Below are 21,552 nucleotides of genomic sequence, written 5' to 3'. Positions count from 1 at the left end.
TTCCCCCCAAAAGTCCAACAGTTTAACCAAGTTTCAAATTTTCCCCCCCTCCCTCTGCTATATAAAAAGTGAATGCAAAACTGCAGGATTGATTATGTCACCAGAACTCCTAGGCATTCCTAAGCTCAAATGCATTGAAAGGGTTATATATTTGGAAAAACAAGTAAAACAGCTGCTGTATTTATACAATTACCTGTTCATTCATTAAATACAGTATGCAAGGACACCTCACAATTTAAAGAACAAGTAGATATTGTTTTACTTTTAAATAACCCTGCATTACTATAAACATGATATACATCTTTGAATTAAATATGTTTAAGACTACAAAATCACTGCGGATGCTGATTGCAGCCATGAAATTAAAAGACGCTTACTCCTTGGAAGGAAAGTTATGACCAACCTAGACAACATATTAAAAAGCAAAGACATTACTTTGCCAACCAAGGTCCGTCTAGTCAAGGCTATGGTTTTTCCCGTGGTCATGTATGGATGTGAGAGTTGGACTGTGAAGAAAGCCGATCACCGAAGAATTAATGCTTTTGAACTGTGGTGCTGGAGAAGACTCTTGAGAGTCCCTTGGACTGCAAGGAGATCCAACCAGTCCATTCTAAAGGAGATCAATCCTGGGTGTTCATTGGAAGGACTGATGCTAAAGCTGAAACTCCAATACTTCGGCCACCTCACGAGACGAGCTGACTCAATGGAAAAAGAGTCTGATGCTGGGAGGGATTGGGGGTGGGAGGAGATGGGGACGACAGAGAATGAGATGGCTGGATGGCATCACCGACTCGATGGACATGAGTTTGAGTGAACTCCGAGAGTTGGTGATGGACAGGGAGGCCTGGTGTGCTGATTCATGGGGTCGCAAAGAGTCGGACACGACTGAGCGACTGAACTGAACTGAAGACTACATCTTGATAATGATGACAAAATGATAGAATCATATCTTACTGCAATTAGAGATCAAGTTAGCTGGCTAGTGAATATACTTGTATCGCCTTGAATATGACTGCAAGCTTAGTCTGGGAAGTGATCTGCATTCTAACTGCTTGCTCCTAACACACGCACAGTCCTAATTACCTCCCTTTCCTGACCATCACATTGCATTTTTAAGAGACTTGAGAGTTAACTTCAAATATTGCTTTACTTGTGTCATGATTTTTATTTAGTCATCATTTATTATCACCTTTTCTTAAACAAAATCTCAAAACTAATTTAGCTTATAAGACAAATTTAGTTGGAAAAAAGAAATTTAATATGAATCTTTAAACTCAACCTTCAGTTCAGTTCAGCTGCTCAGTCGTGTCCAACTCTTTGCGGCCACGTGGACTGCAGCACGCCGGGCCTCCTTGTCCATCACCAACTCCCGAAGTTTACCCAAACTCATGTCCATTGAGTCGGTAATGCCATCCAATGATCTCATCCTCTGTCATCCCCTTTTCCTCCCGCCTTCAATCTTTCCCAGCATCAGGGTCTTTTCAAATGAGTCAGCTCTTCACATCAGGTGGCCAAAGTATTGGAGTTTCAGCTTCAGCATCAGTCCTTCCAATGAATATTCAGGACTGATTTCCTTTAGGATGGACTGGTTGGATCTCCTTGCAGTCCAAGGGACTCTCAACAGTCTTCTCCAACACCACAGTTCAAAAGCATCAATTCTTCATCAATATGAATCTTAAGGATAATTAAGGCAACTCTTTTTTCCCCCCAAGTAGCATAGAAGGATTGAGTGTTTACATATGAACAGGATTCATTTTCTAAACACATGAAAGTTAGTCAATGTCACCTAATCATAAAGCAGGTTGGATGAAATATAAATTAATTCAGTGAAAATATTAAGGTTGTTAAAGGAAATTCCATGGCGTTTTTTGTGTTAAACTGTTCAAGGACTGGTAAAAGAAGCCACCTCTTAGAAGTGACTATCAGATTCTCCCAATGTGTGCCACCTCTCATCAGAGATGAGATCCGCTGTAAACGTCAAGTTCACTGCAGTCATTCAAGTCTTTTTTACATCTTTTACTAGTATTGCTAACAGATAGTGATAATGGCAACTTGCAAAACAAGCTTAGAGAGCAATAAGCTGGTATCTTATGATCTGCCTATTTCTCCCACAGAAGAGATGGGAATTCCAAGGCCTTTACATACAGCTTTCTTATCAAATTTCATGTAAAGTTAATTAGTGCAAGCATGGAAGTATAAGTAGTTTCTTCTAATAACCACATTTATAGCTACACATTGAAACATATGCCACCAGAGACATACCTGGTATCCTCTAAAACCAAAAAAGTCAGCCTTCCACATCTGTAAGTTTCACATTCACAGATTTTGCTATGGATCAAAAATGTTTGAAAAACAATTCCAGAAAGTTCCAAAAAGTAACACTTGAATTTTCTGCATTCAGCAACTATTTACATTGGACTTACAGTTGTTTACATAGCATTTACATTGTATTAGGTATTACAAGTAATCTAGACTGAAGTGACTTAGCAGCAGCAGCAGCAGAGCTGTTTTAAAGTACACTGGAGGATGTGCATAGGTTGTATGTAAATATTACACTATTTCATATAAAGGACAAGAGCATCCTTGTGTTTTGGTACCTGAGGGGGGTTCCTGAAACCAATCTCCTAAGGCTGATGCTGCTGCTGCTAAGTCGCTTCAGTCGTGTCCGACTCTGTGCGACCCCATAGACGGCAGCCCACCAGGCTCCCCCGTCCCTGGGATTCTCCAGGCAAGAACACTGGAGTGGGTTGCCATTTCCTTCTCCAATGCATGAAAGTGAAAAGTGAAAGTGAGGTCGCTCAGTCATGTCTGACTGAGTGACCCCATGGACTGCAGCCTACCAGGCTCCTCCAAGGGATAATTGTATTATTTCTTTATTCTAGCCTTTGTATATATAATACGATAAGAATGATTTTCAAACATATACATATATTGCCAAAATACTTTCAGGTTAAAGAAAAAACAATTAACTCGCAACAGTAAACCAAGTTAAGGTAACAGGCATCAAAACATATGCTGCAAGGGAAGGCAATATTAGAAATTCAATAAAAGTATATCAATAATACATAAACCTCTCAAATCTACACCTTCAGGAAAACCCACATTATGAAAACCTAAAACTCAGAAAGTGGCTACAGAATTGTGTATAATTGGTAAGTATGAGTAGATCCCATATTTTAACATTTCTGAGAAACATAAAAGGATTTTCAACTATTTTCTACTGGATTCCCTTCCAACAGTTCACTGCCAGTGTATCATTTGTTCATCCAAATATTGCTAAATATTAGCAACGATAGATTGAAAATGATGGTTTCTAGATGACATTGATTCTACAATAAGTCCCAAGGGCTTCTGGAGTTACAGTGTACCCAGTAAACAACCCTTGACAAAGATCTAATATTTCTAGGACTGGCATTTCACTTTCAGATGCTGTTCATTCTATGAAGTACAAAAACCAAATATGGAAGAGACAGAGGCAGGAGGAGAAAGACAGATGAATACTGTTTAAAGTAGAATTTGAAAAGTAGTATGCTCAAGCTTTGAAGAGAAGATGGAGCTGTTTTTCTGCTGGCAGGATAACCAAGAGAAACGTATGTAACAAACAGTAATTACGATCAGGCTAACAACAGACTTCTGCAAGTAAGAGATAGATAAGTAGTTCAGGAAAAAGGAGTGTAGTAGATTGCTGATTAACAAAATGAAGACAGAGTAAGAGTCATGGCCCCAAACTTGCGGCAAACTCACATTTTCAGTTAGAAAGGAAAAGGAGGAAATGGTGACAGAGGCACAGGAGGAGTGGTGAGGAAAGTATAGTAAAAGGAGTAAAAAAGACTTCTGGAACATGCTGAACACAGAATGTTCAACTCTATGTCCCAAGTTTTTACTTCTAGGAACATACTCTAAAGAAATGAAAATATCTGTCCAAATAAAATCTTCTACATGGATGTTCACAGCAGCATTACTCATCGTAGTCGAATAGGTGAAAACAACCCAAATATTCAACAACTGATAAATGGATGAAAAAACCGTGGTATACACGAGTATGGTGGTAAATTATTTGGCGATAAAAAGGAATGGGGTACTGATAACACGCTATAGCATGGGTAAACTTTGAGACCACTATACTAAGTGAAAGAAGCCAGTTGGTCACAAAAGACCTCACATTGTAATGACTCCATTTCTATGACATATCCAGAATAGACAAATCTATACAGACAGAAAGAAGGTCAGTGTTTTTCAGAGACTGGGAAAAAGAGAGGAAGGGGGGCAAACTGCTAATTGGTATGGGGTTTCTCTTTGGGGCAATGAAAATGCTCTAAAATCGGATACTTGCAATAGTTACACAACCGACTATACTAAACAATGATGACATACACTTTACAAGGGTTAATTGTGTGCTATGTAAACTGTATCTCAATGAAGTTGTTATATGGTTTTTAAATGCAGAATGTCTAAATGTATGGCAAATATTACCTATTTTTTCCCACACATGATGCCAATACTTCTCTGTATCACTGTCACTATTCACCACTGTTCAGGAAATTCTAGCTCACACAATTGGAAAAGAAAAGAAAGAAGACACGATTACTGAAAAGACAGAAATTAGATTACTTATTATTATTTGCAGATGATGACTGTCTTCTTAGAAAACCCAACTAAGTCAACTGAAAAAAATACCAGAACTAGTAAGATTTTAATCAGTTGGCTGGTTTCAAGACACCCACACAAAAACTGATACTCCATCATATGCCATCAACAACCAGTAAGAAAATATCATGAAGGAGAATCCATTCACTGTCTCTGTGTGTATGTGTGTGTGTGTATTGCACGTAAGAAAAATAAAATGTGCATAACCTGTGGAAGGGAGCCCAGACTGAGTAAAGATTACCATCCTAAAAGGTAAGCAACCAGAGCTACAGCCATGTGCAGTACCACTGAAAGCAGCATCCTCCCCTCATTTATAAGGTGTCTTATATACAAAGGATAAAAGGAACTATATTGGTTCTGGTCTTTAGATCCATGAAACACCTAGATTCTTAAAGCTTCCAGAGCAAATAAATGTATTGCTTAAAAGACTGTAGAAACTGTGCTGTCTTTAAAATTTTCTTTATTCTGTTACCTGAGACTATAAAGTAGAAATTTTTCAAGTCCAAAACTCACTTCATTTTTGTACTTCTCCTTGCCATCAGACAGCTACAGAGGAAGACAGGTTAATCCCCACGCTGTCTGATTTCATTCAAGAACTCCAAATTAGAATTTTTTCACTAAAAAAGCTGATTAAAATGTAATTGCAATGCTCTTAATGCACATCTTGATCCTCTAATCAGTAATTACACTTTTCAATAAGGAGCTGACAAATCTGTTGACCTAATATAAATAATCTGTATCTTGACTGTAGCACTTGTGGTGACCTGACTAGTATAAGCTTTAAAAAATTCATAGATAGTATACATAAAAGGGTGAAATTATTTTATGTAAATATACCCTTAAATGAGTGAAGTATCTTTTCTCGAAAGATATCAAGCTTTTTCGTTATTTTTCTTCTTTCTACATAGTCTCTATTTCTTCCATGTAGTGCATACACCCCACCCCCTGCCTCATATTTTGGCATCTGTCTTGAACAGTATAAATTTTCCTTACATGTTAAGTGAACGATTACTTTCCATCAGAGGCAGGGTACTAAAAACCTGACTATAAGTGCTTTGCTCAAAGGTGAGGTTTGTCAGTTGTGGGCTTCACTACAAGGTAATTGGGCCATTTCTCTGTAAAATCTCTGATCTCGGTTTCTATATGTATTTTCTCTTGTGTTGGTTCAGTTCAGTTCAGTTCAGTCGCTCAGTCGTGTCTGACTCTTTGCGACCCCATGAATCACAGCACGCCAGGCCTCCCTGTCCATCACCAACTCCCAGAGTTCACTCAAACTCATGTCCATCGAGTCAGTATCCAGCCATCTCATTCTCTGTCGTCCCCGTCTCCTCCCACCCCCAATCCTTTCTAGCATCAGATTCTTTTCCATTGAGTCAACTAGTCACATGAGGGGACCAAAGTATTGGAGTTTCAGCTTTAGCATCAGTCCTTCCAATGAACACTTAGGACTGATCTCCTTTAGTTGGCTAGAATCCCCTAATTTCCTGCATGGAGGTTTTAGTCCTCTCTAAGGTATCTGAGTGACTTCACTTTCACTTTCACACATGGGAGAAGGAAATGGCAACCCACTCCAGTGTTCTTGCCTGGAGAATCCCAGGGATGGGGGAGCCTGGTGGGCTGCCGTCTATGGGGTCACACAGAGTCGGACACGACTGAAGTGACTTAGCAGCAACTTAGCAGCAGCAAGGTATCTTAAAGCTCAACATTAAGAAAACTAAGATCATGGCATCTGGTCCCATCACCTCATGGCAAATAGATGGGGAAACAGTGGAAACAGTGGCTGACTTTATTTTCTGGGGCTCCAAAATCACTGCAGATGGTGACTGCAGCCATGAAATTAAAAGACACTTAACTCCTTGGAAGGAAAGTTATGACCAACCTAGAAAGCATATTAAAAAGCAGAGACATTACTTTGCCGACAAAGGTCCGTCTAGTCAAGGCTATGGTTTTTCCAGTGGTCATGTATGGATGTGAGAGATGGACGGTGAAGAAAGCTGAACGCTAAAGAATTGATGCTTTTGAACTGTGGTGTTGGAGAAGACTCTTGAGAGTCCCTTGGACTGCGAGGAGATCCAACCACTTCATCTTAAAGGAAATCAGTCCTGTGTGTTCACTGGAAGGACTGATGTTGAAGTGGAAACTCCCATACTTTGGCCACCTGATGCGAAGAGCTGACTCATTTGAAAAGACCCTGATGCTGAGAAAGAATGAAGGCGGGAGGAGAAGGGGACAACAGAGGATGAGATGGCTGGATGGCATCACTGACTCCATGGACGTGAGTTTGGGTAGACTCCGGGAGTTGGTGATGGACAAGGAGGCCTGGTGTGCTGCAGTCCATGGGGTCGCAAAGAGCTGGACACGACTGATTGACTGAACTGAACTGAAGTGAAGGTATCTACAACATCAAGTTAATAATTACATAATCCTTTTTTTTTTTTAAAGTATTCCCACTCTTGTGTATAACCCATGTCTTCTGATGCAGAAACCTTCTATTTAACCCTTTCTAGAGAACAATTTTCCAGTCTTCTGCAAAAGTGGAAGGAGAGTTACTCAGCTTTGTGGACTAGGTCTAATTCATTTTTTTTTATTGATGTGAAATTTACATAACACAAACTTAACCATTTTTTAAGGTATAACTTTATACCTTAAAACAAGTGGGCCTTACAAAGGATCACTACTAACAAAGCTAGTGGAGGTGATGGAATTCCAGTTGAGCTATTTCAAGTCTTGAAAGATGATGCTGTGAAAGTGCTGCACTCAATATGCCAGCAGATTTGGAAAACTCAGCAGTGGCCACAGGACTGGAAAAGGTCAGTCTTCATTCCAGTCCCAAAGAAAGGCAATGCCAAAGAATGCTCAAACTACCGGACAACTGCCCTCATCTCACACGCTAGCAAAGTCATGATCAAAATTCTCCAAGCCAGGCTTCAGCAATATGTAAACCATGAACTCCCAGATGTTCAAGCAGGTTTTAGAAAAGGCAGAGGCACCAGAGATCAAATTGCCAACATCCGCTGGATCATGGAGAAAGCAAGAGAGTTTCAGAAAAATATCTATTTCTGCTTCATTGACTATGCCAAAGCCTTTGACTGTGTGGATCACAATAAACTGTGGAACATTCTGAAAGAGATGGGAATCCCAGACCACCTGACCTGCCTCTTGAGAAACCTGTATGCAGGTCAGGAAGCAATAGTTAGAACTGGACATGGAACAACAGACTGGTTCCAAATAGGAAAAGATGTACGTCAAGGTTGTATATTGTCACCTTGCTTATTTAACTTATATGCAGAGTACATCATGAGGAACGCTGGGCTGGAAGAAGCACAAGCTGGCATCAAGATTGCTGGGAGAAATATCAATAACCTCAGATATGCAGATGACACTACCCTTATGGCAGAAAGTGAAGAGGAACTCAAAAGCCTCTTGATGAAAGTGAAAGAGGAGAGTGAAAAGGTTGGTTTGAAGCTCAACATTCAGAAAACAAAGATCATGGCATCTGGTCCCATCACTTCATGGGAAATAGCTGGAAAAACAGTGGAAACAGTGTCAGACTTTGTTTTTTTGGGCTCCAAAATCACTGCAGATGCTGATTGCAGCCATGAAATTAAAAGACGCTTGCTCCTTGGAAGGAAAGTTATGACCAACCTTGATAGTATATTAAAAAGCAGAGACATTACTTTGCCAACCAAGGTCCGTCTAGTCAAGGCAATGGTTTTTCCCATGGTCATGTATGGATGTGAGAGTTGGACTGTGAAGAAAGCTGATCGCCGAAGAATCGATGCTTTTGAACTGTGGTGCTGGAGAAGACTCTTGAGAGTCCCTTGGACTGCAAGGAGATCCAACCAGTCCATTCTAAAGGAGATCAATCTAGGATGTTCATTGGAGGGACTGATGCTAAAGCTGAAACTGCAATACTTTGGCCACCTCATGCGACGAGTTGACTCCCTGGAAAAGACTCTGATGCTGGGAAAGGTTGGGGGCGGGAGGAGAAGGGGACGACGGAGAATGAGATGGCTGGATGGCATCACCGACTCGATGGACATGAGTTTGAGTGTACTCCGGGAGTTGGTGATGGACAGGGAGGCCTGGCGTGCTGTGATTCATGGGGTCGCGGAGAGTCGGACATGACTGAGCGACTGAACTGAACTGAACTGAACTGAAGGTATAACTTTCAGTGGTATTTAGTACACTTACAATATTGTGAAAACCACCACCTCTATCAAGTTCCAAAATATTTTCATCACCCCCACAGGAAACCCCGAACACATTAAGCAGTCCTTCTTCACTGTCCCCTCTTCCCAGTCCCTGGCAACCACCATCCAGCTCTCTGTGTCTGCAGATTTGCCTATTCTAGACATTTCATATATATATATATATAATCATACAATATGTGACCATTTGTGCTTAGATTCTTTTGCTTAGCATGTTTTCAAGGCTCATCCATGTCATAGCACATATCGTTACTTCATTCCTTCTTATGACTGAAAATGTTACTTCATCATATGGACAGACCACATTTTTTCTATTCACCTGCTGATATTCAGCTACTGGACCAATGCTAGTTTTTGGCTACTGTAAATAGTGCTGCTATGAGCATTTGTGTACAAGTATTTGCTGAGTACCTGTTCTCAATTTTTTGAGTATATACCTGGAAATGGGATTGCTGGGTTACATGGTATCCTATGTTTAACCTGATCTCATCTTTTTTTAAAGAGACTTTTAATCCATCTTCTTATTTTAGACCCATTCTCAGCCCTCCCAAGATACTTCTAACAGTGATCGTGTATTCGCTAAGTCTTCAGGGTTTCTGTGATCGATTTCAGGTTAGTTCTGTTTTCAGCAATGCTGTCTCAGTATTCCAATTTCTCAAGCTGGCTAGATCTCAAGTGAGTTCCAGCTTCAAAACTATTGTTGCTATTTGCTCTTCCCTATTCTCCTTGTCCTAGTAGTTTATGCCTTCATTCTATCAAGTTATTGTCACTTTAATGAGATTTCAGAAGAGAGTAAAGGATATTTAAACTTCATTTTAAATCAGAAATCCAAAATAAACATTTTAATATCAAACATCTACCATTCTACTCATCCAATTTAAACTCTGTCCATATAATGAATTTATTATGAGGGGGTTGTAAGTATATATAAGGATAACTTCTGTTTTCAATAAGCTGATAAACTGGTCAAAAAGATATAGTAAGATAAAGGTCATTTTCTTACATATGTTTAACACTTGTAAGAATGCTGAGGTTCTCTTATATTTGATACAGTAAACTCATGAGGGTTGAAAGGTAAAACCTACACTCGTAGGTAGGTCTCAAATGAAGTGTAAAGTCATCCCCAGCATCAATCACGAAGAAAGAGAAAGACTCCCAGTCAGAAAACAGGAATTGAAAAGGAAGTGGGGCCCTAGAAAGTCAAGAGGGGAGACTCTCAGTTTCAACATCTGATTCCAGGACCAGACACCATGAAGACTCAAAATGTCCAGGTAGGTATTTTGAGTTGATATGGCTCAAACATAGTTGTTGCCAACGTGGAAACAAGCTAAGACAAAGAAAGAAGGCACATCTGCAGTGAATCATAAACTGAAGACACACCTAGGTTTTGAAATCAGAGTAATTAGGACTATATACCAATTCCCTTCTTTATTACTTCCTGTTTTCACAGAGTCTTATTAGAGCATTATAATTTTGTTCCCTTATAATACTATGGCAGTTATGTATCCACACAGGCCAGTAGTGGAAAGGAAATAGCAGCAAAGGGGAAGTTTGAGGGACTGCCACCACCTATGCAACAATTTTATCAAATGCCCTGTAGGATGACTATCAGTGCCAACTTGGGAGGGAGGCTCTGAATTTTATTTTTTGTAAAGTATTCCTTTATTTTAGAAGTTAATACACAAATACTATGTACACATTTACTTGGCTATGTGGCCTCTTTAAGCCTTGGTTTCCTCATCTGTAAAGGGGGAGTAATAAATGACTCAGGGCAATTGTGAGGATTAAATAAAATAATCCCGGTAATGTATTTACCACAATGTTTCACATATATTAAGCGCTTAAAAAAGATTAGTGTTAGCTCCCACTCTGATTACCCCAGCTATTCCTCTTCTTAATATTACTATTTACATGCGACGAGTTGACTCACTGGAAAAGACTCTGATGCTGGGAAGGGTTGGGGGCGGGAGGAGAAGGGGACGACGGAGAATGAGATGGCTGGATGGCATCACCGACTCTGTGGACATGAGTTTGAGTGTACTCCGGGAGTTGGTGATGGACAGGGAGGCCTGGCGTGCTGTGATTCATGGGGTCGCGGAGAGTCGGACACGACTGAGCGACTGAACTGAACTGAACTGATATAAGGCAAGTATCAAAAGAGAACAAGGCAAGGAGGCAGAGACGCCACTGAGTCGGTGTGACAGGGAAAACTTTCACTGAAGAAGCAAGACTCTGAGCTGAGATCTGAGTTTGAAGGGATGATCTGTAGACAGGTGACTGTGTCAGAGAATGAACAACTGAAAGGAAACTACAAATTCTTTTGGATCACAAAAGAAGTCTTTAACTTTAGATTAATGCAAAAATTTTCAAATACCTATTTCCAGGTATACATTTAAAGAACAGTCAATGAAATTTGATGAGAATCTTTAAGGGGAAAAAATTAAACAAGAAGTCTGTTTCCCCTAATTTGGCATTTCCTAAAACTGGGGAGTTAAGATACACAAACTACTAAATATAAAATAAACAACAAAGATATATTGTACAGCAATGGGAATTATAGCCATTATCTTGTAAGAACTTTTAAGGGAGTTCAGTTCAGTTCAGTTCAGTTCAGTCACTCAGTCGTGTCCGACTCTCCGCGACCCCATGAATCACAGCACACCAGGCCTCCCTGTCCATCACCAACTCCAGGAGTTCACTCAAACTCATGTCCACAGAGTCGGTGATGCCATCCAGCCATCTCATTCTCTGTCGTCCCCTTCTCCTCCCGCCCCCAACCTTTCCCAGAATCAGAGTCTTTTCCAGTGAGTCAACTCGTCGCATGAGGTGGCCAAAGTATTGCAGTTTCAGCTTTAGCATCAGTCCCTCCAATGAACACCCAGGACTGATATAATCTGTAAAAATACTGAATCACAATGCTGTACACCTAACAAATATAATACTGTAAATAAATGATACTTCGATTAAAAAGTAATAAAATCAGTAAACACACACACACATAAGTCCTTTCTAACAAAGCAGTCTAAATATCCACCTATTACACAGAAAAATGGTCTTACCAGATCTATATTTTGCTTGTGATTCCAATTACTTTAATTAGATGTCTCAAAATATCTTAATTCCTTCATATACGAGATTTAAACTATTCCACAACACAGAAATCAAGGCAATTTTACACAACTAAAATCAAATCAGGCTGATTGAAACAATACACTAATGGCAATTCATATCAGCAAGACAAGAGAAACTGATCATTCAGCAAATATTTTGCAACAGACTGAAAGTCTGTAACTGTTTATGCATTTGCACTTTAAATGTTTTTATGTTAACATATTACTTTTCTCCAACAAAAAGCTGTAATAGTAATATTTCATAATAAGAATGAGAGCTGAGAGTGTTTTATTGTATTGTACTATTAACTCTCCAGCATTTAATTTTACTAATAATGTTTTGGGCTAATTTTCCACCATACTCTAGAATACTGTGCAGTGCTCTTTAAAAGCAGTTTTCTTCCACCTCTTTTCCATAATGCCCAGTATTATTCCAATCAAACACTTTCTTTCTAATATGCCCGTAATACAGCTTCTAAAATTTCTTAGATATTTAAATATTTTGCTTGCTACAAATTTAAGTCCAAAATGCTAAAATCACACGCTTTGTGATGGTCCATAGTTTCTTACCTGCACTTCTCAAATTAGGGTCCAGCCCTGGCATCTCTTTGTTAGCTTCAGGGCTGACACTGTAGATTGATGCTCCTGCTTCACTGACGATACTGAGAAGAAAGAAAAGGGGAATATCATTTGCCAAACTTTCTGCCTGCCCCCCAAAAAATAAATGAACGAGAGTAGGTATTATAAGAGAACTGAAGGGCAAAGCACTCTCCTTATATTTCAATGGTATCTATACTACTTGATTATTCATTAACATAAGCAATGTTTGTTTCTTCACAGATGAAATACACAGGCTTAAATCCATAATGAATTTATTCAGTTGTTTTCTGTCAGTAGAAACAAGAGACAGTTTATAAATGAACACAATGGATACTGCTCCATGAGGCCAACAAAATTTTCAGACTACTTAGCTTCTCTTGTGCTTATAATCCATTATAGACTGACATTTATGACTCTTGTCTGAATTAATCATTCTAAAGCATCTTGGAAAGCACTGACATGTATGTGGATATGTGCATATGTGGATACACACAAAAACTATTTCTATAAATGCTGCCCTGTTGTTGTTGTTTAGTCGCTAAGTCATGTCTGACTCTTTCGTGGCTCCATGGACTGTAGCTCGCCATGCTCCTCCATCCATGGGATTTCCCATGCAAGATACTGGAGTCGGTTGCCATTTCCTTTTACAGAGGATCTTACCCACCCAGGGATCGAAACTACGTCTCCTGCTTGGCAGGCAGATTCTTTACCACTGAGCCACCTGGGAAGCCTTCACCATTATTATTACTTGGTTATAACCAACAACAACAATGTGAAAAGGAAGAGGATCAGACACCCCACTTCGTTTCAGGAGGGTTTCAAGTCATCCTTTCAGTAAACTTGAAACATATCACTTTAGGCAGGTTTTAAACCATTTCTTGTTTCTTTAATCAAGCCATCACACAACCTCTTTCTTTCTTCTCTGGCTCCATATACTTTACAAACCACACTGGCAGCACTCTCTTACAGGTGACAGTTGTATAGAGGTTGACATTTGTACAGTTTATCTAACATTTTAAAATTATGGGCTTTCTTTATGATATAATATGTAAAAAATCATCTACTTTAAGTATTTACAATACCTTTGGTTCTCTACCATGTGACTATCTAGGTGTCAAGATTCAAAAGTAGAAACATGGTGGTGTTTAATTTTTAATCTACTTTTAGAAACCTCTCCCTTTCTTGCTCTTCAGTAGTTACTTAAATTATGAGACAAGTTGAGCAGATAACTTCTAACATATTGCTCTGCTGTAACCACTCAACACTGATAAGTAAAATGTGAAACAGTTAGTTTGATATTCCAAAGAGTTCTTTGCAGAACTCCTAATTGAATTTTGACGATTATAAGCCACTGAGACTTGAGAGGATTACTTGGGGCAACAAGAAGATTTATATATTTTTTGAAAACAAGATCTATTATTCCAAATTTCCTAACAGGGAAAATGAACACTCTTCAATTGGAAAGCAAGGCTGCTCATCTTGTTCCTCATCAAGCCCTCATCAAGATACAGTAAGAGGTGCATATTATATACAAAGCACAAAGCCAACCCCTTTATGAAACTGAGGGTAAGTAAGAATATTCAGCCACTAGCCATGGAAAATTTAGTTTCAAACACAAATGAACACTCAGCCTAACAAAGTTCTTTTCCAAAAAAGAAAAAAACCCAGAGTATCCGTGAAGTGCAGGCAGGACCAATTATTAAGAGAAAAAAGTATTTTAAAAAATCTTACCACAAATTTATTTTCTGTCATTGCCAGAAGCCTCCAAAATTACCACTATTTGAGCAAAGGGAATTTAAACAGTAAATAAAAATTCCAATTAACTGTAGGCTTTAGCAATTGGGTACCTGAGAATTTTCTGGGTGATTCACTGTCTCTTGGAAGTTATAATTCTCAAAAGACTGAGGGAAACTGTTGCAAAGAAAAACACTCAGATAATAAATATTCCTCCAAATACCATACTGCCACTTCTTTTAAACAGAGGAATACAAAACAGATGTGACACGCTGCACCCAAAGATTTTAGATTAACATTAATATTAAATCAATACAAAATGTAGTAAATTTCATATGCTTTAGTTACTAGATAGCATGGGTCCAATAAACAGTTCAGTACTAAGCGCAGATCAGAACGCTTAAATAATCTAAATGAACAGAAAAACCTCAACACTGATTACTTCAATATAAAACATATAAGGATCTGAGAAGTGTATGTAGCAAGAATTAAATGAAATAAATCAAGCTGGAAGTGGTGATGATTTTTTCCAGGAGAAGCTGCTAAGAACAAAAGTTACAGCATTTGTCCTCTTCCTTTTTTTCTTTCACATTTAGACTTTAAGGATAGATATTATATGTGAGATTTTGCAAGGCACTCTGCTTATTAGGAAGTTTCCCAATAAACTATTAAAAAATTATTCCAATTATCTCTAGCATATTTTGAGGAAAGCAAAAGTAAACTTTGCACAATATCCAGGTATCTAACATTTAATATGTATCATATATCACAAAACAAATTTCACTCAGGTGTAAACTAATTAGGCTCATAATCTTAGCAATTTGATTATTTTATTTATTTTGCCATAAAACAGACAAGACTCTGAGCAAAATTTATAATTTTGGGGAAATTTAACTGACACAGTTCTATCTGAACTCAAAAGTTTTAAGATATTACAGTACTTAAAATACCTTCAAATTGCTTGTTTTGACAAATGCATAAATAAATACTATGGTATCTCAAACTTTAAATATACAAAACTACACTTCAGAAGCTACCACTTCACTTTCATATTGTCCCAGATCTATAAGTTAATGTGCTAATTCTCTAGAATGAAACTGATTATTCTTAAAGCACTTTATCTAAAATCAGCACTATACTGGAGTCTTTCTAGGTCTTTTATTAAAAAACAAAAATATATATATATATAAACCACAAACTCATAACCTAAAAAACAAGTGTAATGCCCATAATATAGATGCATTTACTTTTAAATTCATTTAAAATGTTTTAAACAAAAAGTCTGCAAGTGAAAAATACTAATTTTTGTTATTGCAAGTAAAAGTCAATGCTGTTACATAAATCTGATCATTTATAAATATAATTTATTTTAAAAAATATATTTAGACCACAGAACTTATTTCTACACAGTTTATAAGTCTCTTCTATCAAGATAAATTGTACATTCATGAATCTTTTAGAGCCATATTTGCAAGTACTTTTCTTACAGTGACTATTCATTCTGATAGTAAAATAATGGTAATTCCTTTTGCTGAATTGAGACAGGATAATATTTTCATGAGAGAGGAAAACTAGCTGTTTCTTTTTTTGGTTACTGGGCTAACAGTTTTCACATTCATTTACAAGGTTGCTTGAAGCCTCGGTATGAGTCTCTTTTTTTATTTCCCAGATATGAAAATAGATTTTCTATTTTTCTTATTTTAAAATAAATCGCATGCATTCTATGTTACAAAGAAAATCTAATTCAAAGTTAACTTACTTAAGTGAAAACACAATTAATATTTAGTAAGATATCAAAAATCACCCAGGACATATTTGCTTAAACTAATAAAAGCTGATGTTTCAATTTTTACAAAAGTATACTAGAATTTCTTAAGTCTTATAAATATCGAGCAGTTTCCTTTTCCTCCCTCCTTCTGCCTACCAAAAAAATACGTACTAAAAAGTTCTGAGGCTAAATGCATAGCTCATTTCACTAAAGTCTTAAAAAATTTATCTAAAAGTAGTTCTTCTAAATTTTCAGACTGAGAAACATTTCTATGAAAAGAAGGTAGGTAAATGACCTAAATTTCTCAACAAGTAAGACAAAGTGTCTAAAAAAGTTAATCATTTGCTTTGCTATGAGGTAAAAGGTTGGAGGCGGGAGGAGAAGGGGACAACAGAGAATGAGATGGCTGGATGGCATCACCGACTCTATGGACATGAGTTTGGGTGAACTCTGGGAGTTGGTGATGGACAGGGAGGCCTGGCGTGCTGTGATTCATGGGGTCGCGGAGAGTCGGACACGACTGAGCGACTGAACTGAACTGAACTGAACTGAATCTGTTCTGAAGTATGAAAGAATAGTTGTTTGTATTTTGGGGATAGGAGTCAAGGCCAAAAACTAAATCACCATAAATAAAAGGGGCTCTAGGATTCACTGTTTAAAAATACTTATTTTTTTAAAAAATCAATTTAAAATTCCTTTATTTAGTGATGAACTATCATTTCAGGGAGTCTCAAATGAGCAATATCTAGTCACTTTAAAAACTAAGGTGGGAATTCCCTGGGGGATCCAGTGGTTAGAGGACTCTGTACTTCCACTGCAGGGGACACAGGTTCAATCCCTGGTCCACAGAACTAAGATCCCTCAAGCCTTGCATGCAGCCAAAAAAAAAAAAAAAACTAAGGTAATCTGGTGATCCTAAGGATGCCAGGAAACAAGATTCCACACTGCTCAGAATGTTTAAACTGTAAAACTCTTTCGGGTGGTAATTTGAAAATAAAGATCAAGTCACAAAAATATCCATTCTTTCTGAACTGGTTAATTATTTTTAGGAATTTATATGAAAGAAATTTTAATTTACACAAAAAAATAAATAGTGTTATTAATCATAGCACGGCTCTGAATGAAAGAACCTGAAATCAGAATGCCTATCGTTAAAGGGTTCTTTAACGAAAAACTATACTGTCATCTGAAATTATTGTTGTGAAGCATTAAGTGGAAAGGCTGGTTACAAAACTGTGACATAAGACCAATTTTGTTATTTTTAAAATGTAGTTATATAAAAAGAAAAAAGAAACATTTATGGTAATGTTAACAGTACTTAACTATCAGTTATTCCTTTAAATGAATTTTTGTTTCTTCCAATTTTTCTGCAATAACTATATTTATTTGTAGAAAGAAAATGTTTATAAAAATCAAGTTTCAAATGACCATTGTTTACCTGGCCAGGAGATCTGATATCACATAATATCCAACATTCTTTTTAACCAAACTTTCTCTGAAAATTATGAAAGTTATTTTGAACTTAAATGTGGGTAAACATCATTGGTTAGTAATAACTTCCAAACATGACTCCTGTGAGACCTCAAACAATAATATGATATTGTTTTATAAAATGAAAGAAAAGTGGCTAAACAGAAAAGTCAAGAATAACTCTCAATTTGTACATACAGGTCAAAAAGCAAATGCGTGATGAAAATTTTTAAAATATAGAATATATTATGTGTCTTTAAGTTATAACTCAATCCTTGGCCTGTGAATCTATCCACCAAGTGAATCACCACACCAAAATCAACTCACTATCTACCACAGAAAAGATGTGAGGTGACATGATTAGACCCCAGGAAAACAGGGTGTGGAAAAACACACACTAAAAGCAAAATATGGTAAAACAGAAAAAGAGCAGGAATACACAACCTCAAGATTACAATGACACCGAAGGACTTTACCCGTAGGTATGTAACACTAGCACCATCTGGTGGAACACCAGTTAGAAGCAATTCTCCAACTATCACAGTTTTTACAGGAAAAATTCTGAGTTATCTTTCAAAGAATGAACATTTTTCAAAGAGAATGAGTCTAGCAACGGTAAAGTAATTACACAGAGGACCCATAATAAGCCTATGAGAACTTAAAACGTCTACCAAACAGAGGGTGAGTGTACCCTGGGATGAACATCCCATCATATCCACAAAGCAGAATTTCAACCATACAGAATTCTCTGGGCTACTTTTCCTTCAGTGTCTCATATCATATCAGATGAACACTGTTAACCCACAAAAGAAACCTAAAGAGGACAAACCCAAATTAGCAACTTCCAAACAGAACTGTAATTTGGAATTTGGGGGTTCCTCAAAGTACCAGCTACCTACTCTTCTGGCCTATAAACTCAACAGTGGTACTCACACCACAAGAGAATCTAATTCTGGTTTATGTTTACAATGACACTGAGCTGCTACAACATACCGCAATGTGTCAAAACAATTACATTTAAATCACTTTTACTGCTGTCAGTGGGCCATTCGCAGATAAGGATGACAAAAATCACTGGTACCTTCAAATGTCGTCATAGGGAAAGCCAATCAACAAACTGAGGGACAAAAAAGATGGTTGGGTCCCTCTACTGAAGCAGAGCAGTTTTTGACAAAGAATGGAACCAGCAGAAATTGTGGGTCTCTTTGGTGATGGACAGGGAGGCCTGGCGTGCTATGATTCATGGGGTCGCAAAGAGTGGGACACGACTGAGTGAACTGAACTGAACCACTCTAAAGGGCTTCCCTGGTGGCTCAGAAGTTAAAGCGTCTGCCTGCAATGCAGGAGACCTGGGTTCAATCCCTGGGTCGGGAAGAGCCCCTGGAGAAGGAAATGGCAATCCACTCCAGTATTCTTGCCTGGAAAGTCCCATGGACGGAGGAGCCTGGTAGGCTACAGTCCATGGGGTCGCAAATAGTCGGACACAGCTGAGCGACTTCACTTCATTTCACCACTCTAAAGACGCTTACTCCTTGGAAAGAAAGTTATAACCAACCTAGATAGCATATTAAAAAGCAGAGATATTACTTTGCCAACCAAGGTCCGTCTAGTCAAGGCTATGGCTTTTCCAGTGGTCATGTATCGATGTGAGAGTTGGACTGTGAAGAAAGCTGATCGCTGAAGAATTGATGCTTTTCAACTGTGGTGTTGGAGAAGACTCTTGAGAGTCCCTTGGACTGCAAGGAGATCCAACCAGTCCATTCTAAGGGAGATCAGTCCTGGGTGTTCATTGGAAGGTCTGATGCTAAAGCTGAAACTCCAATACTTTGGCCACCTCATGCGAAGCGTTGACTCACTGGAAAAGACTCTGATGCTGGGAGAGATTGGGGGCAGGAGGAGACGGGGACGACAGAGAATGAGATGGCTGGATGGCATCACCGACTCGATGGACATGAGTTTGAGTGAACTCTGGGAGTTGATGATGGACAGGGAGGCCTGGTGTGCTGTGATTCATGGGGTCGCAAAGAGTCAGACATGACTGAGCGACTGAATTGACTGACTGACTGACTGACCACTCTCCAGGGTAAGCATTCCTTTCATTTTCTTTCTCCCTTCCCTTCACTGTCTTCTGTTTCCCTTGGGGAAAAAAAAAAAAAGCCTCCTTTCTGCGCCTCCCCGCATCTACATTTGAGTCCAACATGAAGTTGATACAAGTACTGCACAATACCACTAAAAGAAGCTCACGGAAGACAGTCACAGGCGCAACCAAGCAGGAGGCCTGATGCCTAAGTGAGTTTACACTGGGTGCAAGGAGAAGGGCCCCACTGCACAAGAAAAGCAGGCTCAAAGAGTAGAACACTAACCATGGAATAGGCTGTTGTTTGCAGCAATACTGTAAACATTTCATGTTCGCTACTAACAAGTTCCCAAAACTAAGAGGCCAAGAAAGAAACACTCATCTAATTTTACAATTAAACTGTGCTTTGCTCAACATTTTGAAATGTCCTGATTTTAAAAAACATGATATCAACCTCCCTACCATCCTTACTGCCCAAACATACCAAAAAGTGTGCTTCTCCTGATTCTTGCAGTTAACTTCAAAACTGTCAGATTTTAAGGCATTCAATTTGTATTTACTCATATAATAACAGATTATCTGTGTTTGTTTATTCTTCTTCAAATGTAATTCTACATTTAGATATAAATCTAAGAGTATGAATTAGAGTCTTCTTACAAAGGGAGGTTTACTTTTTCTTTTTTATGCCTTCTATGTTTTTTAAGCTTAAATAGATCTTTGAGAATTTATCCACTAATAAAATATGTGGAATTCAGATTGCTATGGCATAGACTTTTTCAGAATGTAACTTATTGCAAGATACATTATTCCTTTATTATCCATCCAATAACAGAAGTCAGAATGAGAATTACCAACCTAGAGGGTTATAATATTCTCATATTTTGCTAATAATAGTGCTGAATAATACAACTGAATTATTAAAAGTTTTAAGAATAAAAAAAAGGAGAGAAGCAAAGAGAAAGACAATGAGAAATAAAATAATTAGAGAGAGAGACAGAAACTGAGATACACTTTACGAGCAGCTAATAGCTCAGTTCTTTTTACCTATAGTTGAATAAAGTTTTGGAAAAAACAATGGTTTTTGCTACATTCCCCAATATTCTCCCAAATGCTATTGCTGACAATCTCAGTGAACTCCACTAATAAATCATACACATTTTAGCATTTTTAACACCATTACTCATTCCTCCTTTCCTTCCTTATGTTTGTTTCTACCTCAAATCCCCTACCCTGCCAACCTCTCCTTTCCTCTGACATGAACTTATACCTCTACAGAAGTCATCCCACCCCCCGTTTAATGGTGACCTTATCTACAAACTTCACCTAACACGTTCACCAACCAGCAGTCTACAGTTTGAATCATCAGACCCTTTTCTGGGACAATCAAAAAACTTCAGAATTTCTTTTGGCCACCCAGATAACACTCAGGGGAAAAAAAAAGAACAAACAAACCCTGAAAGTACACGCCAAACGTAAAGATGACGACTCTAGATTAACCGCTTTTTCTAATCATGCTTTTCAAAAGTACACTGAACAGACAGAGGGAAAGAAGGAGTTATTCAGTTCAGCAGGCTGCTCCATTTACTTCTTTACCTATGGTCAGATCTTTACTTTTTTGGGATCACTGCATATTTCTGGCTCTGCTATATTATACTGTGTAAATATTTAGAAGAAATAATTCCTTTCAAGGATCTAAACTTCCACTGTCGTTATGGCAAATGAACCTGTTTATGCTATGTTCGTTAAGTAACAGCAAGTCTAAAAGAACACAGGGATTTACTAATATATGTGGTACACAAACATCACAATCATAAAGCTTCTCATAGGGGCATATCAAGAACATGAAAGGCCAGTTTATTTTTACTCCCATTGCCCTGTAATTTTCTTTAACTCTATTATAAGTCCTTAATTCAAACCTTTCCTACAGTTACAGTA

The 21,552-nt window shown here is 38.1% G+C and overlaps 1 protein-coding gene across 2 annotated transcripts in view; it reads right to left on the bottom strand.

Moving 5' to 3' along the window:
- SRBD1 (S1 RNA binding domain 1) overlaps positions 1–21,552 on the bottom strand; it is a 253,401-nt gene that overhangs the window by 97,253 nt on the left and 134,596 nt on the right. For both annotated transcript variants that reach the window (XM_055400672.2, XM_055400673.2), the window contains exon 15: positions 12,539–12,630. In XM_055400672.2, coding sequence (XP_055256647.2) covers positions 12,539–12,630 — 92 coding nt within the window. The remainder of the gene's footprint in view (positions 1–12,538; positions 12,631–21,552) is intronic.

Source organism: Moschus berezovskii, chromosome 11 (genome assembly GCF_049115385.1).
Source record: "Moschus berezovskii isolate FMDL1 chromosome 11, NW_MosBer_1.0, whole genome shotgun sequence".
NCBI lineage: Eukaryota > Metazoa > Chordata > Mammalia > Artiodactyla > Moschidae > Moschus > Moschus berezovskii.
This window is presented reverse-complemented; position numbering and strand designations above follow the sequence as displayed.